This window comes from Salmo salar, chromosome 24, assembly GCF_965601325.2.
Source record: "Salmo salar chromosome 24, fSalSal1, whole genome shotgun sequence".
Lineage (NCBI taxonomy): Eukaryota > Metazoa > Chordata > Actinopteri > Salmoniformes > Salmonidae > Salmo > Salmo salar.
In genome coordinates, this window is record NC_138314.1 from 8,155,700 (window position 1) to 8,181,156 (window position 25,457).

General features: G+C 42.8%; 3 protein-coding genes across 6 annotated transcripts; all 3 read right to left on the minus strand.

Moving 5' to 3' along the window:
• Positions 1-2,805, minus strand: fabpl (Fatty acid-binding protein, liver-type). 2 transcript variants are annotated; one of them, XM_045707099.2, is made up of 4 exons: positions 2,649-2,805; positions 1,304-1,470; positions 824-916; positions 1-97 (listed from the first exon to the last, which is right to left on the minus strand). In XM_045707099.2, exons 1-4 carry the CDS (start codon positions 2,713-2,715, stop codon positions 47-49), a joined length of 378 nt encoding a protein of 125 aa, XP_045563055.1. In that variant the 5' UTR covers positions 2,716-2,805; the 3' UTR covers positions 1-46.
• Positions 2,806-11,326: 8,521 nt separating this feature from the next.
• LOC123730429 (fatty acid binding protein 1-B.1-like) lies at positions 11,327-14,131 on the minus strand. Of its 2 annotated transcripts, none has more exons than XM_082968458.1 (4): positions 13,975-14,131; positions 12,630-12,796; positions 12,150-12,242; positions 11,327-11,423 (listed from the first exon to the last, which is right to left on the minus strand). In XM_082968458.1, the coding sequence occupies exons 1-4, from the start codon at positions 14,039-14,041 to the stop codon at positions 11,373-11,375; spliced, it is 378 nt and encodes a 125-aa protein (XP_082824584.1). In that variant the 5' UTR covers positions 14,042-14,131; the 3' UTR covers positions 11,327-11,372. The 2 variants fall into 2 exon arrangements, with proteins under 2 accessions (XP_082824584.1, XP_045563073.1); XM_045707117.1 differs by having other exon boundaries at positions 12,624-12,796; positions 13,975-14,130.
• An 8,521-nt stretch (positions 14,132-22,652) lies between these two features.
• LOC123730431 (fatty acid binding protein 1-B.1-like) lies at positions 22,653-25,457 on the minus strand. 2 transcript variants are annotated; one of them, XM_045707124.2, is made up of 4 exons: positions 25,301-25,457; positions 23,956-24,122; positions 23,476-23,568; positions 22,653-22,749 (listed from the first exon to the last, which is right to left on the minus strand). In XM_045707124.2, the coding sequence occupies exons 1-4, from the start codon at positions 25,365-25,367 to the stop codon at positions 22,699-22,701; spliced, it is 378 nt and encodes a 125-aa protein (XP_045563080.1). In that variant the 5' UTR covers positions 25,368-25,457; the 3' UTR covers positions 22,653-22,698. The 2 variants fall into 2 exon arrangements, with proteins under 2 accessions (XP_045563080.1, XP_045563079.1); XM_045707123.1 differs by having other exon boundaries at positions 23,950-24,122; positions 25,301-25,456.

The following is a 25,457-nucleotide window of genomic DNA, read 5'->3' on the forward strand; positions in this document are numbered from 1 at the left end:
TTCCATGCCCTTCACATTTTATTAATCCAAAGACTGCAATAGATCTTCACATTCGTTTGCTGGTCTTCTTGTATGAGATGCCAGGCAGAGTCAAGGTCTGAAAAGAGAAAGCATCTGTAATCATTATTCAATAAATCCATGCCAGTACACTATGCTTACCAAACCGGACGCACTCGTTCGCACATTGATTTTGTTCACCCACACTAGAAGCGATCAGGACATGCAGGTTGAAATATCAAAACAAGCTCAGAAACATTTATATTAATTTGGGGCAGAAATAATTCAACATTTATGGCAATTTAGCTAGCCAATTTGTCCTGGTATATAAACATTGGGTTGTTATTTTACATGAAATGCACAAGGTCCTCTACCCTGACAATTCACAGAAAACGGAGTTTGTTTCTCTTCATCTCGCCTCCTTCCTTATATGGAGGTTGACAACATTACAACTGACCAGAGTGTGCCCCTCAAAGTTCATCTTCCAATCACCCACATGGGTATATGCACCTAAGAACCAATGAGATGGGAGAGGCCAGACTTGCAGCATGTTGAGCATCACAAATAGATCTAACTTCCATTTTAGCACCTGGCCACGCAGACGCTTGCTGAGGCGCGCGAGCAGTGTGGTTGCCATGATTGAATAAACGGTAGATTTATTTTGCGACGCGAGCGGTGGGGTCAGCATGTAATTAGGACATTGGTGGCAGCAAACTGTTGAATTGCATTCACGGCACTGTCAAAGACTACCCATTTTGTTAATGGTATAAATTAACCCTGAAATAGTGTCGCTTCGTGAACCCCCAGCCATATGCCCCGGACTCACGTTGACGAGGGTGTTTGCGTCTGTAAGTTCTGTGACATATTCGATCCCATTCAAGAAGGCCATCAGCTTGTTACCTTCCCTCGTCACCACAGACTGAAACAGGAGAGGTCAATGGTTAGCTCTGAAAGCAGTGGTCACCAACTACAGTCAACTAGCACCAATTTAACAGGCCCAAGTTGGATGGCCATATATGAAGAAAAAAAAGTGTGACAGTGTGCATCAGGTGTGTGAGTTGCTTTTGAGACGTAAACTGCTATAATAGTGCAACTGTGAGCCTAGTGCCCGGAGAGCAGAGGAGATTCTGCCAAAGAAAGTCAGTCCTCCCACAACATCACTGGGACCTGAACTAACTAACCATAGTGACCCCACATCAGCTGAACGTTTAGTTAGATACTGGCTGTATATGTAGGGAGATGGATAAATCCAGGCTACATGTATGAAACTCATGGTTGGGTTGTGACATGCGCCACCCACATTGACCTTCTCCCCGGTCGGCGACTCGAGCTCCGTCTCCTGGCCAATGGTGAAGGAGTTGGTGAGGATCTTTGTTCCCGTGGTGACAGTCACCTTGAAGTGGTCTCCAGTCTCCTCAATCTCAGAGATGCTCTTGATGTCTTTGCCCTCCTGGATAAGCTCATCAGGGAGACCTACATGTTTGCAGCAACGAGTGAGTCATATACTGTGCTTTTTAGTACTACAAAAGTTAATGAAGTGGGACATGAAAACTGAATTATTACTACTGAAGTAAAGTTCTGATGCACTATAATATGGCAACAATGAACTGAATGCAAACATTGAATGCATTCCCAGCTAACACAACATTCTGAGGATCATACGTTTTAGGGCGTGGTTATTTTGCATACCAAATTCTGGCAATGGTGCAGGACAGTCGCTTGGCTTTGGAACATTCCCATTAAGGAATTTGACAAAATGTTATTTTCTTGGCATTTCATGGGATCAGAATATTTCCTGAAAGTTCAAACATTTAATTTAACGTGAAGTACTAGGAACATTAGTCATTTTACATTGGGAATGTTCTCAAGTTGTTCAGCTGACTTTAAATATACTCGTGTGGGAATTTCAGTACTTCAACATAATGTTCTGTAGGTTCTCAAAGTCATGTTCTCAAAACACTAAGAACTTCTCATACAAAAACAACGAACATTAAACAAAATTACTAAACACACATTCCTTTCTCAGCTTCAACAAAAGCCAAGTGTACACCACAGTAGTTGGCCACACCTGATCTTACTGAGTGCTTGTTCCTGTTGAAATAGTATGTGAACAGACTACATTTATCCACTTTCAATGAGTTACAAAACTAATGCATGACAACTCCATCCTGGAAGCACAGTGGATTAATTCCATGGATAGAGGACAGAAGAGCATAGGTTTGAATCTCACTGACACAATGAATGATTAATGCCTAAGCAAATCATTTTCAAACAAACCCATCTGTGCTGGAAGTTCAAAATAGTTAACCCAAACTAAACTAGCGGTGTTAAGTCTTAAACATTCAGTGAAAGTTAATAAAATAAAAAACAGGAAATAACCTATAATTTGTTGTTAAAACTAACACCTCCCAGGAGAACATAGTAAGATGTTCTCAGAACCTCCCTGGAACCTATAAAAACATTTTTTTTAAAGCCTACGTCTCACTTCCATTCTCAGAACATCCAAGGAAACTAGTGTGCTACCTGGGTTTGCTACTCAGAAGTAACCATTGCATTCGCAATCACCATCGAACATCATTACTGAAAGGACTACAACTTCTGAAATTAACACCAAGTCTAATCAAATGTACAAACCCAACAGCAAGACTTACCAATAGCCTCCATGAAAGACTCAAAGTTCTCATGTGTCTCCATCTGGTATTTCCCTGAGAAAGACATGGTGACTATAAGACAGTGACCGTAGAGATAGCCACAGCTCCCTGCTTGTCTTTATACCCTCATCTATCCAGCCCTGCAATCATTAACTAACTAAAGGTGTCTACAATTGAGAACGCCTCCCCCTCATATCTTCCCTCCTACTTGCCTGTAGGCACAGATCTAGGATCAGCTTCCCAGCCAAGGGCAACTAATCTACATAGCAATGGTCAACTTTATTGTACTCTCCCTTCTCATCCTCTCTTCTTCTACTTTGGCGGTGTGAGTGATCATTGATCTGTTTTGATAAACAAGGCCTCCTCGACTCCTTAGAAAAATGATAAGCAGTCTCATCATTGTAATACAAATGTATGGATCAATCAACACATTTCATATTCAACTTGACTTTATATACACCTGTGTTGAAAATAAACTAGGCTACATTGCACTTTGAGTTGATTGATTTGAGAGGTGTATTTTGTCTCCCTGCACTATAAAAAAACTTAGAATCAATATACAATTGTAAGGCAGCAGACTGCAATAGGATTGTGAGTTTGCAAAAATGTTTGGCATATAGCTGAACCAGCATACATTCTCAAGTTGAATTTTAATGTTCACTCAACTTTTCATTTTACGTAGAGTGAACATACAATTCAACTTGAAAAATTGGAATCCAGCCAGAGAACGTTAATCACTGACAATGACTGCCAGGAAATACTTCTATTTGATTTAGGTAGTCTCAATAATAACTGGAACAGCCATCTCAGTAACAGATGCAAAAAGTCCAACTATTAACAGATTGGATTACTTTAGAAAAATGTACGTTACTTATGTTGGTGTAGCATAAGATAATCAACCAATGAATGTACATGCAAAAACACAGGTCTTAAAAAAAAACAATTCAACGTTCAATTGTAAGGCAACCAGCAACCAACAAACGTTCACCCATTAGCTACATTTACTTTCCTTTTGAAGTCCAACAAACTCAGAGAATAACACTGATTAATCAATTGGTTAAGTGAAGACACTTGCCAGTTGGTCAGAGCATGCTCGGAGTACACGTCCTGGTAATCCCTCTAGCCCTGCGGCCTTGTGAATGTTGACCTGTTTAAAGGTCTTACTCACATCTGCTACGGAGAGCGTGATCACACACTCGTCCGGAACAGCTGATGCTCTCATGCATGTTTCAGTGTTACTTGCCTCGAAGCGAGCATAGAAATAATTTAGCTCGACTGGTACGCTTGTGTCACTGGGCAGTGCTTCAGTGCTCTCTGGGCAGTGCTCTCGGCTGTGCTTCCCTTTGTTGTCTGTAATAGTTTGTAAGCCCTGCCACATCTGACGAGCTTTAGAGCCGGTGTAGTACAATTCGATCTTAGTCCTGTATTGACGTTTTGCCTGTTTGATGGTTCGTCGGAGGGCATAGCGAGATTTCTTGTAAGCTTCCGGGTTAGAGTCCCGCTCCTTGAAAGCGGCAGCTCTACCCTTTAGCTCAGTGCGGATGTTGCCTGTAATCCATTGCTTCAGGTTGGGGTATGTACGTACAGTCACTGTGGAAATGAGGTCGTTGATACATTTATTGATGAAGCCAGGGACTGATGTGGTGTACTCCTCAATGCCATCGGAAGAATCCCAGAATATATTCCAGTCTGTGTTAGCAAAACAGTGCTGTAGCTTAGCATCTGCTTCATCTGACCACTTTTTGATTGACCGAGTCACTGGTGCTTCCTGCTTTAGTTTTCACTTGTAAGCGGAATCAGGAGGATAGAATTATGGCCAGATTTGCCAAATGGAGTGCGAGGGAGAGCTTTGTACTTGTCTCTGTGTGTGAAGTAAAGGTGGTCTAGAGTTTTTGTCCCCTCTGGTTGCACATTTAACATGCTTCTGGGAATGAGGTAAAACAGACTTAAGTTTCCATGCATTAAAGTCCCCGGCCACTAGGAGTGCCGCCTCTGGATGAGCGTTTTCCTGTTTGCTTATGGCAGTATACAGCTCATTGAGTGCTGTCTTAGTGCCAGCATTGGTTTGTGGTGGTAAATAGACAGCTATGAAGAATATAGACTAAAACTCTCTTGGTAAATAGTGTGGTCTCCAGTTTACCATGAGATTACCTCAGGCAAGCAAAAACTTGTGACTTCCTTAGATTTCGTGCACCAGCTGTTGTTTACAAACATACATAGACCGCCACCCCTTGTCTTACCAGAGGCGCCTGTTCTATCCTGCCGAAAAAGCGTAAAACCTGCCAGCTGTATGTTATTCATGTCATCATTCAGCCACGACTCAGTGAAACATAAGATATTATCGTTTTTAATGTCCCGTTTGCAGGATATACTGTACGTGCTCGTTGCTCGTCTATTTTATCATCCAATGATTGTACTTTGGCTAATAGGACCGATGGTAAAGGCAGATTACTAAACATGGCGGTGTTCGCCTTAGCAATCTCACTGGAGTAAAGACTTCCTCCATCCTTGTCATTATTGAAAGAGATTGTGATATCTCACATCGCAAAATAGGGCTACTTAATATTAAATCCCTCACTTGCAAGGCAGTCATAGTCAATGAACTAAACACTGATCGTAATGTTGATGTGATTGGCCTGACTGAAACATGGTTCAAGCTTGATGGATTTACTGTCTTAAATGAGGCCACTCCTCCTGGTTACACTAGTGACCATATCCCCCACATAGGTGGAAGTGTTTCTAATATTTACGACAGCAAAATTTTTATTGACATTAAAGAAGACTACATTTTCGTCTTTGAGCTTTTAGTCATGAAATCTATGCAGCCTACTCAATCACTTTTTAGTGGGTTTTGTCCAACATGTCTCCGGACCTACTCATTGCCACAGTCATACCCTGGATCTAGTTTTGTCCCGTGGAATAAATATTGTGGGTCTAAATGTTGTTCCTCATAATCCTGGACTATCGGACCACCATCTTATTACGTTTGCAATTGCAACAAATAATCTGCTCTGACCCAAACCAAGGATCATCAAAAGCCATGCTATAAATTCTCGGACAACCCAACAATTCCTAGATGCCCTTCCAGACTTCCTCCACCTACCCAAGGACTTCGGAGTACAAAAATCGGTTAACCACCTAACTGAGGATCTACATTTAACCAAGCATAATACCCTAGATGCAGTCGCACCCCAAAAAACAAAAGACATTTGTCACAAGAAATTAGCTCCCTGCTATACAGAAAATATCAGAGCCCTGAAGCAAGCTTACAGAAAATTGGAACGGAAATGGCGCTCCACCAAACTGGAAGTCTTGGAAAAGACAGTACTGTGCAATATCGAAGAGCCCTCACTGCTGCTCGATCATCCTATTTTTCCAACCTAATTGAGGAGAATAAGAACAATCCTAAATGTATTTTTGATACTGTCGCAAAGCTAACTAAAAAGCAACATTCCCCAAGAGAGGATGTATTTCACTTCAGCAGTGATGAATTCCTGAACTTCTACGACGAAAAGATCATGATCATTAGGAAGCAAAATACGCACTCCTCTTTGAATCCAAAGCTCCAAAGCTCAGTTGTCCTGAGTCTGCACAGAACTGCCAGGACTTAGGATCAATGGAGACACTCAAGTTTTCTAATCCTGTATCTCTTGACATATGAAAATAGTCATGGCCTCTAAACCTTCAAGCTGCATACTGGCCCCTATTCCAACTCAGTAGTATAAAGAGCTACTTCCTGTGCTTGGCCCTCCTATGTTGAACATAATGGATGGCTCCCTATCCTCCGGATATGTACCAAACTCCCTAAAAGTGGCAGTAATAAAGCCTCTCTTGAAAAATCAAAACATTGACCCGGCCGATATCGAATATCCTATTCCTCTGAAAAAATAATAACAATAATATTTCCCAGCATCTCTCTGCCTTCCTGAAGACAAATAATGTATATGAAACGCTTCAGTCTGGTTTAAGACCCCATCATAGCACTGAGACTGCACTCATGAAGGTGGTAAATTACCTTTTAATGGCGTCAGACCAAGGCTCTGCATCTGTCCTTGTGCTCCCTGACCTTAGTGCTGACATTGACACTACCGATCAACACCATTTTTTGGAGAGATAGGAAACCCTAATTGGTCTATACGGACAAGTTCTTGCCTGGTTTAGATCTTATCTGTCGGAAAGATATCAGTTCATCTCTGTGAAAGGTTTGTCCTCTGACAAATCAATTGTAAGTTTTGGTGTGCCTCAAGGTTCCGTTTTAGGGCCACTATTGTTTTCACTATATATTCTACCTCTTTCACTGCTATGCGGACGACACACATTACGATGAAACATGGTGAAACATGGTGAAGCCCCAAAAATGTCCTACCCTGGAAGCCTGTGTTTCAGACATAAGGAAGTGGATGGCGGCAAATGTTTTACTTTTGAACTCGGACAAAACAGAGATGCTAGTTCTAGGTCCCAAGAAACAAAGAGATCTTCTGTTGGATCTGACAATTCATCTTGATGGTTGTACAGTCGTCTCAAATAAAACTGTGTAGGACCTTGGCGTTACTCTGGACCCGGATCTCTCTTTTGACAAACATATCAAGAATATTTCAAGGACAGCTTTTTTCCATCTTTGTAACATTGCAAACATCAGTAACCTTTTGTCCAAAAATGATGTAGAAAAGCTAATCCGAGCTTTTGTTAGATTAGACTACTGCAATGCTCTACTCTCCAGCTACCTGGATAAAGCACTAATTCAACTTCAGTTAGTGCCAAACACGGCTGCTAGAATCTTGACTAGAACCCCAAATTTGTATCAAATTACTCCAGTGCTAGCCTCTCTATACTGGCTAGGGCTGATATCAAGGTTTTACTGCTAACCTACAAAGCATTACCTAGGCTTGCTCCTACCCATCTCTCCGATTTGGTCCTGCCGTACACACCTACACGTACGCTACGGTCACAAGACGCAGGTCTCCTTATTGTCCCTAGAATTTCTAAGCAAACAGCTGGAGGCAGGGCGTTCTCCAATAGAGCTCCACTTTTATGGAAAGGTCTGCCTATCGATGTGAGAGACGCAGACTCGGCCTTGACCGTTAAGTCTTTACTTTAGACTCATCTCTTCAGTAGGTCCTATGATTGAGTGTAGTCTGGCCCAGGGGTGCGAAGGTGAACGGCAAGGCACTGGAGCGTCAAACCGCCCTTGCTCTCTCTGCCTGGCCGGCTCCCCTCTCTCCACTGGGATTCTCTGCTTCTGACCCTATTACGGGGGCTGAGTCACTGGCTTACTAGTGCTCTTCATGCCTTTCCTAGGAGGGGTGCGTCACTTGAGTGGGTTGAGTCACTAACATGATCTTCCTGTTCGGTTTTGCGCCCCTTCTGGCTCGTGCAGTGGAGGAGATCTTTGTGGGCTATACTCAGCCTTGTTGCCTCCCGCCCCCACAACACTAGGTGTTCGATTCTCTCATTTGATTTTATTTGAGTGCTCAGAGTCCCATCTAGCTAAGAATTTAACTCCAATATTTGACATACATGAAATGTCAAAGAGTGAAATTCTGAGCTAGTTCCCTTCCAGTGATGTTGCCTATATACTGAAGAAGGAGGTCAGTAAATGGGTGGGTGAAATAGGTGGGCTGTACAAGGAACTACAAATAGGTAACTTTGAACTACAAATCCTATCAACCAATCTCTCAAGTGACCCCCATGGAACCCTAGCATCACTTGCAGCTCATTGGTGGACTCGATAAGGAAGGCTGTGGTCAGCTAAGTCCAGGAGCCTGAGGATAATGTCACCAGAGTTGCTGCCCTCTGATTGGCTGATTTGATTGTCAGCTTCCACCTCGGCCTTCCAAGATTGGTCCACACTGCAGCCCTCTGAGATACAAAATAAAGGATGGAGCAGGACACACAAGTCAACTCCCTCCCTGAATTGCGCCTTCACTTTTCTAACCACCGAGTGCATGATACTCCACCTGTCCCTTACATACCACGTTTGCATTCCCGAAGCCCCCTAGCATAAAACCTAAAAAGCCCTGACATGGGGAAAGAGTCTAGTCATTATAGACTAGATAGCCGATTTTAGTTCATAGGAGTGGTCAATAGCGATAAAGAGGCAAATAACTATATTTAACAAAAGTATAAAATTAACATGCAACAATTTAACTGAGTTACAGTTCATATAAGGAATTCAGTCAATTGAAATCAATTAATTAGGCCCTAATCTATGGATTTAACATGACTGGGCATACGCGCAGCCAAGGGTGGGCCTGGTAGGGCATAGGCCCACCCACTTGGGAGCCAGTCCTACCCACTCGGGAGCCAGGCCCAGCCAATCAGAATGAGTCATTCCCCACAAAGAGCTTTGTTACAGACATAAACACTCCTGTTTAATCAGCTGTCCAGGTGGCTGGTCTCAGACGATCCTGCAGGTGAAGAAGCCGGATGTCGAGGTCCTAGGCTGGTGTGGTTACACGTGGTCTGCGGTTGTGAGGCTTGTTGGACGTACTGCCAAATTCTCTAAAATGACATTGGAGGGGGCTTATGGTAGAGAAATGAGCATTTTTATCTCTGGCAACAGCTCTGGTGGACAGTCCTGCAGTCAGCATGCCAATTGCACTCCCTCAACTTGAGATGTGGCATTGTGACAAAACTGCACATTTTAGTGGCCTTTTGTCATGATAAGCCACACCTGTCAGGTGGATTGATTAGCTTATTAAAATTAGAAATGCTCACTAACAAGGATGTATACAAATTTGTGCACTTTGAGAACCTTTCTGGGGTCTTTTATTTCAGCACATGAAAAGACTTGACATAATACGTTTATATTTGTGCAGTATAAATGGCTCAATATTACTTTGACAGTCAACTATACCATCCTAACACCGCTCTGGGGATGGTAACAATGAAGGCAGGGGTGCCCCACTGGCAGGCAGGGAAGATAGGTGGGACACTGCATGATGTGTAAGGCCTATGCCATCTTGCAGAGAACCCACACAAAGACCTTGAGGTAAGACATGAAACTCACAGGATGATCTACAAGATTCAAATGCATTTTTATGACATGATCCCGCCTAGGTTATGAAGACAGTGGAGTAAAGGAAGTTTAAGTAGAATGAGTGTCATTTTCCACACAGGAGGAGGCGCTGAAGAACTAGCCAATAAGCATGAACGAACCTATGGCGCCAGGTGTAAAGAAACATGTCAGACAAATCAACCCTTCAATTCCTAAGTCCATGACACATCAAATCAAACTTTGTCACATGCGCCAAATACAACAAGTGTACACCTTACCGTGAAATGCTAACTTTCAAGCCCTTAAATCAACAGCGCAGTTCAAGATTAAATATTCACCAAATATAGTTACAAAAAATTAAAGTAGGAATAACGAGGCTATCGGTACCTAGTCAATGTGCGGGGGTACAGGTTAGTTGAGGTAATTTGTACATATGTGAAGTGACTGCATAGATAAACAGCAAGTAGCAGCAGTGTACAACAGAGGGGGTGGGGGTGAAGGTGTTGCGCCCTCTTCACAACTGTCTTTGTGTGTTAGAACCATGATAGTTGGTTGGTAATGTGGACGCCAAGGAACTTGAAACTCGAACCGCTCTGTCAATGGGGGCTTGTTTAGCTCGCCTTTTCCTGTAGTCCACGATCAGCTCCTTTGTCTTGCTCACATTGAGGGAGAGGTTGTCCTGGCACCACACTGCCAGGTCGTCTACAAAGAGGTCAGGTCTCATTGTCGGTGATCAGGCCTACCACTGGTGTTGTGGTGCACCTAAAACTTGGTTTTGGAGTCATGTTATACCACGCAGTCGTGGGTGAACGGGGAGTACAGACCCGAGGGGCCCCAGTGTTGAAGATCAGTGTGTCAGACCTGTTTGCCTACCCTTACTACCTGGGGGCAGCCCGTCAGGAGGTGCAGGATCCAGTTGCAGACGGAGGTGTCTAGTCCCAGGGTCCTTAGCTTTTCCAACCAGCTGGGAAACAAGTCACCCTTAAATGGTGCACCTTTAGCCCCTTGTCAGTGACACTGGGGTGGAACTAATGAAAGCAATGTCCAAAAAACAGACACTAGATTGCCTGAAACTTGATTTGCAAAAATACCTGGAAATTGAGCAATCTGCTTTTAAACTGATGCACCAACTGTGGTAGGATTCTTACCCATATTGTGACAGACTAGACGGAACTACTGTCTAGTCCTGACCATAGTAAGATGTTATTTTCTATGGTAGAGTAGGTCAGGGCGTGTTTTTCTATGTTCAAGTTTTGTTTGGGATGATCTCCAATTAGAGGCAGCTGGTCCTTGTTGTCTCTAATTGGAGATCATATTTAAGTAGGGTTTTTTCCAGCTGGTGTGGTGGGATCTTGTTTTTGTATTGCTCTGTGAAGCCTGCAGAACGTGACCTTTAGGTTTCTTTATATAGTGTTCTGAATATAATAAATATTTATCTTTAGCCCTCAACACACTACCAAAGCCTTATTTTCTACACTGCTGGGTTCACATTTTAATGTGACTGATTTGCAGCAAATGTAGAAAACCCACTTTGGACATTGTGTACTGTTTACCGAACTAAGCTATTCTAATGAATCCCACTGAGGTCTTCACATTCAGCCAACTCAAACCTTGCCTCATTACAAACCTCAATTTTCCCCTGAAGTTCTACCCATTGATATGAAATGCTGAGACCAGACCATTCCATGCCCTTCACATTTTATTAATCCAAAGACTGCAATAGATCTTCACATTCGTTTGCTGGTCTTCTTGTATGAGATGCCAGGCAGAGTCAAGGTCTGAAAAGAGAAAGCATCTGTAATCATTATTCAATAAATCCATGCCAGTACACTATGCTTACCAAACCGGACGCACTCGTTCGCACATTGATTTTGTTCACCCACACTAGAAGCGATCAGGACATGCAGGTTGAAATATCAAAACAAGCTCAGAAACATTTATATTAATTTGGGGCAGAAATAATTCAACATTTATGGCAATTTAGCTAGCCAATTTGTCCTGGTATATAAACATTGGGTTGTTATTTTACATGAAATGCACAAGGTCCTCTACCCTGACAATTCACAGAAAACGGAGTTTGTTTCTCTTCATCTCGCCTCCTTCCTTATATGGAGGTTGACAACATTACAACTGACCAGAGTGTGCCCCTCAAAGTTCATCTTCCAATCACCCACATGGGTATATGCACCTAAGAACCAATGAGATGGGAGAGGCCAGACTTGCAGCATGTTGAGCATCACAAATAGATCTAACTTCCATTTTAGCACCTGGCCACGCAGACGCTTGCTGAGGCGCGCGAGCAGTGTGGTTGCCATGATTGAATAAACGGTAGATTTATTTTGCGACGCGAGCGGTGGGGTCAGCATGTAATTAGGACATTGGTGGCAGCAAACTGTTGAATTGCATTCACGGCACTGTCAAAGACTACCCATTTTGTTAATGGTATAAATTAACCCTGAAATAGTGTCGCTTCGTGAACCCCCAGCCATATGCCCCGGACTCACGTTGACGAGGGTGTTTGCGTCTGTAAGTTCTGTGACATATTCGATCCCATTCAAGAAGGCCATCAGCTTGTTACCTTCCCTCGTCACCACAGACTGAAACAGGAGAGGTCAATGGTTAGCTCTGAAAGCAGTGGTCACCAACTACAGTCAACTAGCACCAATTTAACAGGCCCAAGTTGGATGGCCATATATGAAGAAAAAAAAGTGTGACAGTGTGCATCAGGTGTGTGAGTTGCTTTTGAGACGTAAACTGCTATAATAGTGCAACTGTGAGCCTAGTGCCCGGAGAGCAGAGGAGATTCTGCCAAAGAAAGTCAGTCCTCCCACAACATCACTGGGACCTGAACTAACTAACCATAGTGACCCCACATCAGCTGAACGTTTAGTTAGATACTGGCTGTATATGTAGGGAGATGGATAAATCCAGGCTACATGTATGAAACTCATGGTTGGGTTGTGACATGCGCCACCCACATTGACCTTCTCCCCGGTCGGCGACTCGAGCTCCGTCTCCTGGCCAATGGTGAAGGAGTTGGTGAGGATCTTTGTTCCCGTGGTGACAGTCACCTTGAAGTGGTCTCCAGTCTCCTCAATCTCAGAGATGCTCTTGATGTCTTTGCCCTCCTGGATAAGCTCATCAGGGAGACCTACATGTTTGCAGCAACGAGTGAGTCATATACTGTGCTTTTTAGTACTACAAAAGTTAATGAAGTGGGACATGAAAACTGAATTATTACTACTGAAGTAAAGTTCTGATGCACTATAATATGGCAACAATGAACTGAATGCAAACATTGAATGCATTCCCAGCTAACACAACATTCTGAGGATCATACGTTTTAGGGCGTGGTTATTTTGCATACCAAATTCTGGCAATGGTGCAGGACAGTCGCTTGGCTTTGGAACATTCCCATTAAGGAATTTGACAAAATGTTATTTTCTTGGCATTTCATGGGATCAGAATATTTCCTGAAAGTTCAAACATTTAATTTAACGTGAAGTACTAGGAACATTAGTCATTTTACATTGGGAATGTTCTCAAGTTGTTCAGCTGACTTTAAATATACTCGTGTGGGAATTTCAGTACTTCAACATAATGTTCTGTAGGTTCTCAAAGTCATGTTCTCAAAACACTAAGAACTTCTCATACAAAAACAACGAACATTAAACAAAATTACTAAACACACATTCCTTTCTCAGCTTCAACAAAAGCCAAGTGTACACCACAGTAGTTGGCCACACCTGATCTTACTGAGTGCTTGTTCCTGTTGAAATAGTATGTGAACAGACTACATTTATCCACTTTCAATGAGTTACAAAACTAATGCATGACAACTCCATCCTGGAAGCACAGTGGATTAATTCCATGGATAGAGGACAGAAGAGCATAGGTTTGAATCTCACTGACACAATGAATGATTAATGCCTAAGCAAATCATTTTCAAACAAACCCATCTGTGCTGGAAGTTCAAAATAGTTAACCCAAACTAAACTAGCGGTGTTAAGTCTTAAACATTCAGTGAAAGTTAATAAAATAAAAAACAGGAAATAACCTATAATTTGTTGTTAAAACTAACACCTCCCAGGAGAACATAGTAAGATGTTCTCAGAACCTCCCTGGAACCTATAAAAACATTTTTTTTAAAGCCTACGTCTCACTTCCATTCTCAGAACATCCAAGGAAACTAGTGTGCTACCTGGGTTTGCTACTCAGAAGTAACCATTGCATTCGCAATCACCATCGAACATCATTACTGAAAGGACTACAACTTCTGAAATTAACACCAAGTCTAATCAAATGTACAAACCCAACAGCAAGACTTACCAATAGCCTCCATGAAAGACTCAAAGTTCTCATGTGTCTCCATCTGGTATTTCCCTGAGAAAGACATGGTGACTATAAGACAGTGACCGTAGAGATAGCCACAGCTCCCTGCTTGTCTTTATACCCTCATCTATCCAGCCCTGCAATCATTAACTAACTAAAGGTGTCTACAATTGAGAACGCCTCCCCCTCATATCTTCCCTCCTACTTGCCTGTAGGCACAGATCTAGGATCAGCTTCCCAGCCAAGGGCAACTAATCTACATAGCAATGGTCAACTTTATTGTACTCTCCCTTCTCATCCTCTCTTCTTCTACTTTGGCGGTGTGAGTGATCATTGATCTGTTTTGATAAACAAGGCCTCCTCGACTCCTTAGAAAAATGATAAGCAGTCTCATCATTGTAATACAAATGTATGGATCAATCAACACATTTCATATTCAACTTGACTTTATATACACCTGTGTTGAAAATAAACTAGGCTACATTGCACTTTGAGTTGATTGATTTGAGAGGTGTATTTTGTCTCCCTGCACTATAAAAAAACTTAGAATCAATATACAATTGTAAGGCAGCAGACTGCAATAGGATTGTGAGTTTGCAAAAATGTTTGGCATATAGCTGAACCAGCATACATTCTCAAGTTGAATTTTAATGTTCACTCAACTTTTCATTTTACGTAGAGTGAACATACAATTCAACTTGAAAAATTGGAATCCAGCCAGAGAACGTTAATCACTGACAATGACTGCCAGGAAATACTTCTATTTGATTTAGGTAGTCTCAATAATAACTGGAACAGCCATCTCAGTAACAGATGCAAAAAGTCCAACTATTAACAGATTGGATTACTTTAGAAAAATGTACGTTACTTATGTTGGTGTAGCATAAGATAATCAACCAATGAATGTACATGCAAAAACACAGGTCTTAAAAAAAAACAATTCAACGTTCAATTGTAAGGCAACCAGCAACCAACAAACGTTCACCCATTAGCTACATTTACTTTCCTTTTGAAGTCCAACAAACTCAGAGAATAACACTGATTAATCAATTGGTTAAGTGAAGACACTTGCCAGTTGGTCAGAGCATGCTCGGAGTACACGTCCTGGTAATCCCTCTAGCCCTGCGGCCTTGTGAATGTTGACCTGTTTAAAGGTCTTACTCACATCTGCTACGGAGAGCGTGATCACACACTCGTCCGGAACAGCTGATGCTCTCATGCATGTTTCAGTGTTACTTGCCTCGAAGCGAGCATAGAAATAATTTAGCTCGACTGGTACGCTTGTGTCACTGGGCAGTGCTTCAGTGCTCTCTGGGCAGTGCTCTCGGCTGTGCTTCCCTTTGTTGTCTGTAATAGTTTGTAAGCCCTGCCACATCTGACGAGCTTTAGAGCCGGTGTAGTACAATTCGATCTTAGTCCTGTATTGACGTTTTGCCTGTTTGATGGTTCGTCGGAGGGCATAGCGAGATTTCTTGTAAGCTTCCGGGTTAGAGTCCCGCTCCTTGAAAGCGGCAGCTCTACCCTTTAGCTCAGTGCGGATGTTGCCTGTAATCCATTGCTTCAGGTTGGGGTATGTACGTACAGTCACTGTGGAAATGAGGTCGTTGATACATTTATTGATGAAGCCAGGGACTGATGTGGTGTACTCCTCAATGCCATCGGAAGAATCCCAGAATATATTCCAGTCTGTGTTAGCAAAACAGTGCTGTAGCTTAGCATCTGCTTCATCTGACCACTTTTTGATTGACCGAGTCACTGGTGCTTCCTGCTTTAGTTTTCACTTGTAAGCGGAATCAGGAGGATAGAATTATGGCCAGATTTGCCAAATGGAGTGCGAGGGAGAGCTTTGTACTTGTCTCTGTGTGTGAAGTAAAGGTGGTCTAGAGTTTTTGTCCCCTCTGGTTGCACATTTAACATGCTTCTGGGAATGAGGTAAAACAGACTTAAGTTTCCATGCATTAAAGTCCCCGGCCACTAGGAGTGCCGCCTCTGGATGAGCGTTTTCCTGTTTGCTTATGGCAGTATACAGCTCATTGAGTGCTGTCTTAGTGCCAGCATTGGTTTGTGGTGGTAAATAGACAGCTATGAAGAATATAGACTAAAACTCTCTTGGTAAATAGTGTGGTCTCCAGTTTACCATGAGATTACCTCAGGCAAGCAAAAACTTGTGACTTCCTTAGATTTCGTGCACCAGCTGTTGTTTACAAACATACATAGACCGCCACCCCTTGTCTTACCAGAGGCGCCTGTTCTATCCTGCCGAAAAAGCGTAAAACCTGCCAGCTGTATGTTATTCATGTCATCATTCAGCCACGACTCAGTGAAACATAAGATATTATCGTTTTTAATGTCCCGTTTGCAGGATATACTGTACGTGCTCGTTGCTCGTCTATTTTATCATCCAATGATTGTACTTTGGCTAATAGGACCGATGGTAAAGGCAGATTACTAAACATGGCGGTGTTCGCCTTAGCAATCTCACTGGAGTAAAGACTTCCTCCATCCTTGTCATTATTGAAAGAGATTGTGATATCTCACATCGCAAAATAGGGCTACTTAATATTAAATCCCTCACTTGCAAGGCAGTCATAGTCAATGAACTAAACACTGATCGTAATGTTGATGTGATTGGCCTGACTGAAACATGGTTCAAGCTTGATGGATTTACTGTCTTAAATGAGGCCACTCCTCCTGGTTACACTAGTGACCATATCCCCCACATAGGTGGAAGTGTTTCTAATATTTACGACAGCAAAATTTTTATTGACATTAAAGAAGACTACATTTTCGTCTTTGAGCTTTTAGTCATGAAATCTATGCAGCCTACTCAATCACTTTTTAGTGGGTTTTGTCCAACATGTCTCCGGACCTACTCATTGCCACAGTCATACCCTGGATCTAGTTTTGTCCCGTGGAATAAATATTGTGGGTCTAAATGTTGTTCCTCATAATCCTGGACTATCGGACCACCATCTTATTACGTTTGCAATTGCAACAAATAATCTGCTCTGACCCAAACCAAGGATCATCAAAAGCCATGCTATAAATTCTCGGACAACCCAACAATTCCTAGATGCCCTTCCAGACTTCCTCCACCTACCCAAGGACTTCGGAGTACAAAAATCGGTTAACCACCTAACTGAGGATCTACATTTAACCAAGCATAATACCCTAGATGCAGTCGCACCCCAAAAAACAAAAGACATTTGTCACAAGAAATTAGCTCCCTGCTATACAGAAAATATCAGAGCCCTGAAGCAAGCTTACAGAAAATTGGAACGGAAATGGCGCTCCACCAAACTGGAAGTCTTGGAAAAGACAGTACTGTGCAATATCGAAGAGCCCTCACTGCTGCTCGATCATCCTATTTTTCCAACCTAATTGAGGAGAATAAGAACAATCCTAAATGTATTTTTGATACTGTCGCAAAGCTAACTAAAAAGCAACATTCCCCAAGAGAGGATGTATTTCACTTCAGCAGTGATGAATTCCTGAACTTCTACGACGAAAAGATCATGATCATTAGGAAGCAAAATACGCACTCCTCTTTGAATCCAAAGCTCCAAAGCTCAGTTGTCCTGAGTCTGCACAGAACTGCCAGGACTTAGGATCAATGGAGACACTCAAGTTTTCTAATCCTGTATCTCTTGACATATGAAAATAGTCATGGCCTCTAAACCTTCAAGCTGCATACTGGCCCCTATTCCAACTCAGTAGTATAAAGAGCTACTTCCTGTGCTTGGCCCTCCTATGTTGAACATAATGGATGGCTCCCTATCCTCCGGATATGTACCAAACTCCCTAAAAGTGGCAGTAATAAAGCCTCTCTTGAAAAATCAAAACATTGACCCGGCCGATATCGAATATCCTATTCCTCTGAAAAAATAATAACAATAATATTTCCCAGCATCTCTCTGCCTTCCTGAAGACAAATAATGTATATGAAACGCTTCAGTCTGGTTTAAGACCCCATCATAGCACTGAGACTGCACTCATGAAGGTGGTAAATTACCTTTTAATGGCGTCAGACCAAGGCTCTGCATCTGTCCTTGTGCTCCCTGACCTTAGTGCTGACATTGACACTACCGATCAACACCATTTTTTGGAGAGATAGGAAACCCTAATTGGTCTATACGGACAAGTTCTTGCCTGGTTTAGATCTTATCTGTCGGAAAGATATCAGTTCATCTCTGTGAAAGGTTTGTCCTCTGACAAATCAATTGTAAGTTTTGGTGTGCCTCAAGGTTCCGTTTTAGGGCCACTATTGTTTTCACTATATATTCTACCTCTTTCACTGCTATGCGGACGACACACATTACGATGAAACATGGTGAAACATGGTGAAGCCCCAAAAATGTCCTACCCTGGAAGCCTGTGTTTCAGACATAAGGAAGTGGATGGCGGCAAATGTTTTACTTTTGAACTCGGACAAAACAGAGATGCTAGTTCTAGGTCCCAAGAAACAAAGAGATCTTCTGTTGGATCTGACAATTCATCTTGATGGTTGTACAGTCGTCTCAAATAAAACTGTGAAGGACCTCGGCATTACTCTGGACCCTGATCTCTCTTTTGACAAACATATCAAGAATATTTCAAGGACAGCTTTTTTCCATCTTTGTAACATTGCAAACATCAGTAACCTTTTGTCCAAAAATGATGTAGAAAAGCTAATCCGAGCTTTTGTTAGATTAGACTACTGCAATGCTCTACTCTCCAGCTACCTGGATAAAGCACTAATTCAACTTCAGTTAGTGCCAAACACGGCTGCTAGAATCTTGACTAGAACCCCAAATTTGTATCAAATTACTCCAGTGCTAGCCTCTCTATACTGGCTAGGGCTGATATCAAGGTTTTACTGCTAACCTACAAAGCATTACCTAGGCTTGCTCCTACCCATCTCTCCGATTTGGTCCTGCCGTACACACCTACACGTACGCTACGGTCACAAGACGCAGGTCTCCTTATTGTCCCTAGAATTTCTAAGCAAACAGCTGGAGGCAGGGCGTTCTCCAATAGAGCTCCACTTTTATGGAAAGGTCTGCCTATCGATGTGAGAGACGCAGACTCGGCCTTGACCGTTAAGTCTTTACTTTAGACTCATCTCTTCAGTAGGTCCTATGATTGAGTGTAGTCTGGCCCAGGGGTGCGAAGGTGAACGGCAAGGCACTGGAGCGTCAAACCGCCCTTGCTCTCTCTGCCTGGCCGGCTCCCCTCTCTCCACTGGGATTCTCTGCTTCTGACCCTATTACGGGGGCTGAGTCACTGGCTTACTAGTGCTCTTCATGCCTTTCCTAGGAGGGGTGCGTCACTTGAGTGGGTTGAGTCACTAACATGATCTTCCTGTTCGGTTTTGCGCCCCTTCTGGCTCGTGCAGTGGAGGAGATCTTTGTGGGCTATACTCAGCCTTGTTGCCTCCCGCCCCCACAACACTAGGTGTTCGATTCTCTCATTTGATTTTATTTGAGTGCTCAGAGTCCCATCTAGCTAAGAATTTAACTCCAATATTTGACATACATGAAATGTCAAAGAGTGAAATTCTGAGCTAGTTCCCTTCCAGTGATGTTGCCTATATACTGAAGAAGGAGGTCAGTAAATGGGTGGGTGAAATAGGTGGGCTGTACAAGGAACTACAAATAGGTAACTTTGAACTACAAATCCTATCAACCAATCTCTCAAGTGACCCCCATGGAACCCTAGCATCACTTGCAGCTCATTGGTGGACTCGATAAGGAAGGCTGTGGTCAGCTAAGTCCAGGAGCCTGAGGATAATGTCACCAGAGTTGCTGCCCTCTGATTGGCTGATTTGATTGTCAGCTTCCACCTCGGCCTTCCAAGATTGGTCCACACTGCAGCCCTCTGAGATACAAAATAAAGGATGGAGCAGGACACACAAGTCAACTCCCTCCCTGAATTGCGCCTTCACTTTTCTAACCACCGAGTGCATGATACTCCACCTGTCCCTTACATACCACGTTTGCATTCCCGAAGCCCCCTAGCATAAAACCTAAAAAGCCCTGACATGGGGAAAGAGTCTAGTCATTATAGACTAGATAGCCGATTTTAGTTCATAGGAGTGGTCAATAGCGATAAAGAGGCAAATAACTATATTTAACAAAAGTATAAAATTAACATGCAACAATTTAACTGAGTTACAGTTCATATAAGGAATTCAGTCAATTGAAATCAATTAATTAGGCCCTAATCTATGGATTTAACATGACTGGGCATACGCGCAGCCAAGGGTGGGCCTGGTAGGGCATAGGCCCACCCACTTGGGAGCCAGTCCTACCCACTCGGGAGCCAGGCCCAGCCAATCAGAATGAGTCATTCCCCACAAAGAGCTTTGTTACAGACATAAACACTCCTGTTTAATCAGCTGTCCAGGTGGCTGGTCTCAGACGATCCTGCAGGTGAAGAAGCCGGATGTCGAGGTCCTAGGCTGGTGTGGTTACACGTGGTCTGCGGTTGTGAGGCTTGTTGGACGTACTGCCAAATTCTCTAAAATGACATTGGAGGGGGCTTATGGTAGAGAAATGAGCATTTTTATCTCTGGCAACAGCTCTGGTGGACAGTCCTGCAGTCAGCATGCCAATTGCACTCCCTCAACTTGAGATGTGGCATTGTGACAAAACTGCACATTTTAGTGGCCTTTTGTCATGATAAGCCACACCTGTCAGGTGGATTGATTAGCTTATTAAAATTAGAAATGCTCACTAACAAGGATGTATACAAATTTGTGCACTTTGAGAACCTTTCTGGGGTCTTTTATTTCAGCACATGAAAAGACTTGACATAATACGTTTATATTTGTGCAGTATAAATGGCTCAATATTACTTTGACAGTCAACTATACCATCCTAACACCGCTCTGGGGATGGTAACAATGAAGGCAGGGGTGCCCCACTGGCAGGCAGGGAAGATAGGTGGGACACTGCATGATGTGTAAGGCCTATGCCATCTTGCAGAGAACCCACACAAAGACCTTGAGGTAAGACATGAAACTCACAGGATGATCTACAAGATTCAAATGCATTTTTATGACATGATCCCGCCTAGGTTATGAAGACAGTGGAGTAAAGGAAGTTTAAGTAGAATGAGTGTCATTTTCCACACAGGAGGAGGCGCTGAAGAACTAGCCAATAAGCATGAACGAACCTATGGCGCCAGGTGTAAAGAAACATGTCAGACAAATCAACCCTTCAATTCCTAAGTCCATGACACATCAAATCAAACTTTGTCACATGCGCCAAATACAACAAGTGTACACCTTACCGTGAAATGCTAACTTTCAAGCCCTTAAATCAACAGCGCAGTTCAAGATTAAATATTCACCAAATATAGTTACAAAAAATTAAAGTAGGAATAACGAGGCTATCGGTACCTAGTCAATGTGCGGGGGTACAGGTTAGTTGAGGTAATTTGTACATATGTGAAGTGACTGCATAGATAAACAGCAAGTAGCAGCAGTGTACAACAGAGGGGGTGGGGGTGAAGGTGTTGCGCCCTCTTCACAACTGTCTTTGTGTGTTAGAACCATGATAGTTGGTTGGTAATGTGGACGCCAAGGAACTTGAAACTCGAACCGCTCTGTCAATGGGGGCTTGTTTAGCTCGCCTTTTCCTGTAGTCCACGATCAGCTCCTTTGTCTTGCTCACATTGAGGGAGAGGTTGTCCTGGCACCACACTGCCAGGTCGTCTACAAAGAGGTCAGGTCTCATTGTCGGTGATCAGGCCTACCACTGGTGTTGTGGTGCACCTAAAACTTGGTTTTGGAGTCATGTTATACCACGCAGTCGTGGGTGAACGGGGAGTACAGACCCGAGGGGCCCCAGTGTTGAAGATCAGTGTGTCAGACCTGTTTGCCTACCCTTACTACCTGGGGGCAGCCCGTCAGGAGGTGCAGGATCCAGTTGCAGACGGAGGTGTCTAGTCCCAGGGTCCTTAGCTTTTCCAACCAGCTGGGAAACAAGTCACCCTTAAATGGTGCACCTTTAGCCCCTTGTCAGTGACACTGGGGTGGAACTAATGAAAGCAATGTCCAAAAAACAGACACTAGATTGCCTGAAACTTGATTTGCAAAAATACCTGGAAATTGAGCAATCTGCTTTTAAACTGATGCACCAACTGTGGTAGGATTCTTACCCATATTGTGACAGACTAGACGGAACTACTGTCTAGTCCTGACCATAGTAAGATGTTATTTTCTATGGTAGAGTAGGTCAGGGCGTGTTTTTCTATGTTCAAGTTTTGTTTGGGATGATCTCCAATTAGAGGCAGCTGGTCCTTGTTGTCTCTAATTGGAGATCATATTTAAGTAGGGTTTTTTCCAGCTGGTGTGGTGGGATCTTGTTTTTGTATTGCTCTGTGAAGCCTGCAGAACGTGACCTTTAGGTTTCTTTATATAGTGTTCTGAATATAATAAATATTTATCTTTAGCCCTCAACACACTACCAAAGCCTTATTTTCTACACTGCTGGGTTCACATTTTAATGTGACTGATTTGCAGCAAATGTAGAAAACCCACTTTGGACATTGTGTACTGTTTACCGAACTAAGCTATTCTAATGAATCCCACTGAGGTCTTCACATTCAGCCAACTCAAACCTTGCCTCATTACAAACCTCAATTTTCCCCTGAAGTTCTACCCATTGATATGAAATGCTGAGACCAGACCATTCCATGCCCTTCACATTTTATTAATCCAAAGACTGCAATAGATCTTCACATTCGTTTGCTGGTCTTCTTGTATGAGATGCCAGGCAGAGTCAAGGTCTGAAAAGAGAAAGCATCTGTAATCATTATTCAATAAATCCATGCCAGTACACTATGCTTACCAAACCGGACGCACTCGTTCGCACATTGATTTTGTTCACCCACACTAGAAGCGATCAGGACATGCAGGTTGAAATATCAAAACAAGCTCAGAAACATTTATATTAATTTGGGGCAGAAATAATTCAACATTTATGGCAATTTAGCTAGCCAATTTGTCCTGGTATATAAACATTGGGTTGTTATTTTACATGAAATGCACAAGGTCCTCTACCCTGACAATTCACAGAAAACGGAGTTTGTTTCTCTTCATCTCGCCTCCTTCCTTATATGGAGGTTGACAACATTACAACTGACCAGAGTGTGCCCCTCAAAGTTCATCTTCCAATCACCCACATGGGTATATGCACCTAAGAACCAATGAGATGGGAGAGGCCAGACTTGCAGCATGTTGAGCATCACAAATAGATCTAACTTCCATTTTAGCACCTGGCCACGCAGACGCTTGCTGAGGCGCGCGAGCAGTGTGGTTGCCATGATTGAATAAACGGTAGATTTATTTTGCGACGCGAGCGGTGGGGTCAGCATGTAATTAGGACATTGGTGGCAGCAAACTGTTGAATTGCATTCACGGCACTGTCAAAGACTACCCATTTTGTTAATGGTATAAATTAACCCTGAAATAGTGTCGCTTCGTGAACCCCCAGCCATATGCCCCGGACTCACGTTGACGAGGGTGTTTGCGTCTGTAAGTTCTGTGACATATTCGATCCCATTCAAGAAGGCCATCAGCTTGTTACCTTCCCTCGTCACCACAGACTGAAACAGGAGAGGTCAATGGTTAGCTCTGAAAGCAGTGGTCACCAACTACAGTCAACTAGCACCAATTTAACAGGCCCAAGTTGGATGGCCATATATGAAGAAAAAAAAGTGTGACAGTGTGCATCAGGTGTGTGAGTTGCTTTTGAGACGTAAACTGCTATAATAGTGCAACTGTGAGCCTAGTGCCCGGAGAGCAGAGGAGATTCTGCCAAAGAAAGTCAGTCCTCCCACAACATCACTGGGACCTGAACTAACTAACCATAGTGACCCCACATCAGCTGAACGTTTAGTTAGATACTGGCTGTATATGTAGGGAGATGGATAAATCCAGGCTACATGTATGAAACTCATGGTTGGGTTGTGACATGCGCCACCCACATTGACCTTCTCCCCGGTCGGCGACTCGAGCTCCGTCTCCTGGCCAATGGTGAAGGAGTTGGTGAGGATCTTTGTTCCCGTGGTGACAGTCACCTTGAAGTGGTCTCCAGTCTCCTCAATCTCAGAGATGCTCTTGATGTCTTTGCCCTCCTGGATAAGCTCATCAGGGAGACCTACATGTTTGCAGCAACGAGTGAGTCATATACTGTGCTTTTTAGTACTACAAAAGTTAATGAAGTGGGACATGAAAACTGAATTATTACTACTGAAGTAAAGTTCTGATGCACTATAATATGGCAACAATGAACTGAATGCAAACATTGAATGCATTCCCAGCTAACACAACATTCTGAGGATCATACGTTTTAGGGCGTGGTTATTTTGCATACCAAATTCTGGCAATGGTGCAGGACAGTCGCTTGGCTTTGGAACATTCCCATTAAGGAATTTGACAAAATGTTATTTTCTTGGCATTTCATGGGATCAGAATATTTCCTGAAAGTTCAAACATTTAATTTAACGTGAAGTACTAGGAACATTAGTCATTTTACATTGGGAATGTTCTCAAGTTGTTCAGCTGACTTTAAATATACTCGTGTGGGAATTTCAGTACTTCAACATAATGTTCTGTAGGTTCTCAAAGTCATGTTCTCAAAACACTAAGAACTTCTCATACAAAAACAACGAACATTAAACAAAATTACTAAACACACATTCCTTTCTCAGCTTCAACAAAAGCCAAGTGTACACCACAGTAGTTGGCCACACCTGATCTTACTGAGTGCTTGTTCCTGTTGAAATAGTATGTGAACAGACTACATTTATCCACTTTCAATGAGTTACAAAACTAATGCATGACAACTCCATCCTGGAAGCACAGTGGATTAATTCCATGGATAGAGGACAGAAGAGCATAGGTTTGAATCTCACTGACACAATGAATGATTAATGCCTAAGCAAATCATTTTCAAACAAACCCATCTGTGCTGGAAGTTCAAAATAGTTAACCCAAACTAAACTAGCGGTGTTAAGTCTTAAACATTCAGTGAAAGTTAATAAAATAAAAAACAGGAAATAACCTATAATTTGTTGTTAAAACTAACACCTCCCAGGAGAACATAGTAAGATGTTCTCAGAACCTCCCTGGAACCTATAAAAACATTTTTTTTAAAGCCTACGTCTCACTTCCATTCTCAGAACATCCAAGGAAACTAGTGTGCTACCTGGGTTTGCTACTCAGAAGTAACCATTGCATTCGCAATCACCATCGAACATCATTACTGAAAGGACTACAACTTCTGAAATTAACACCAAGTCTAATCAAATGTACAAACCCAACAGCAAGACTTACCAATAGCCTCCATGAAAGACTCAAAGTTCTCATGTGTCTCCATCTGGTATTTCCCTGAGAAAGACATGGTGACTATAAGACAGTGACCGTAGAGATAGCCACAGCTCCCTGCTTGTCTTTATACCCTCATCTATCCAGCCCTGCAATCATTAACTAA

Excerpts from the sequence above, each read along its gene's own strand:
- fabpl (XM_045707099.2), bottom strand. The coding sequence starts at position 2,715 with ATGTCTTTCTCAGGGAAATACCAGATGGAGACACATGAGAACTTTGAG. Across the intron at positions 1,471-2,648 it reads GTCTTTCATGGAGGCTATTG|GTCTCCCTGATGAGCTTATC; the intron begins GTAAGTCTTGCT and ends GCAAACATGTAG. Across the intron at positions 98-823 it reads ACGCAAACACCCTCGTCAAC|ACCTTGACTCTGCCTGGCAT; the intron begins GTGAGTCCGGGG and ends TTCTCTTTTCAG.
- LOC123730429 (XM_045707117.1), bottom strand. The coding sequence starts at position 14,041 with ATGTCTTTCTCAGGGAAATACCAGATGGAGACACATGAGAACTTTGAG. Across the intron at positions 12,797-13,974 it reads GTCTTTCATGGAGGCTATTG|GTCTCCCTGATGAGCTTATC; the intron begins GTAAGTCTTGCT and ends GCAAACATGTAG. Across the intron at positions 12,243-12,623 it reads CGACCGGGGAGAAGGTCAAT|TCTGTGGTGACGAGGGAAGG; the intron begins GTGGGTGGCGCA and ends CTCCTGTTTCAG.
- LOC123730431 (XM_045707123.1), bottom strand. The coding sequence starts at position 25,367 with ATGTCTTTCTCAGGGAAATACCAGATGGAGACACATGAGAACTTTGAG. Across the intron at positions 24,123-25,300 it reads GTCTTTCATGGAGGCTATTG|GTCTCCCTGATGAGCTTATC; the intron begins GTAAGTCTTGCT and ends GCAAACATGTAG. Across the intron at positions 23,569-23,949 it reads CGACCGGGGAGAAGGTCAAT|TCTGTGGTGACGAGGGAAGG; the intron begins GTGGGTGGCGCA and ends CTCCTGTTTCAG.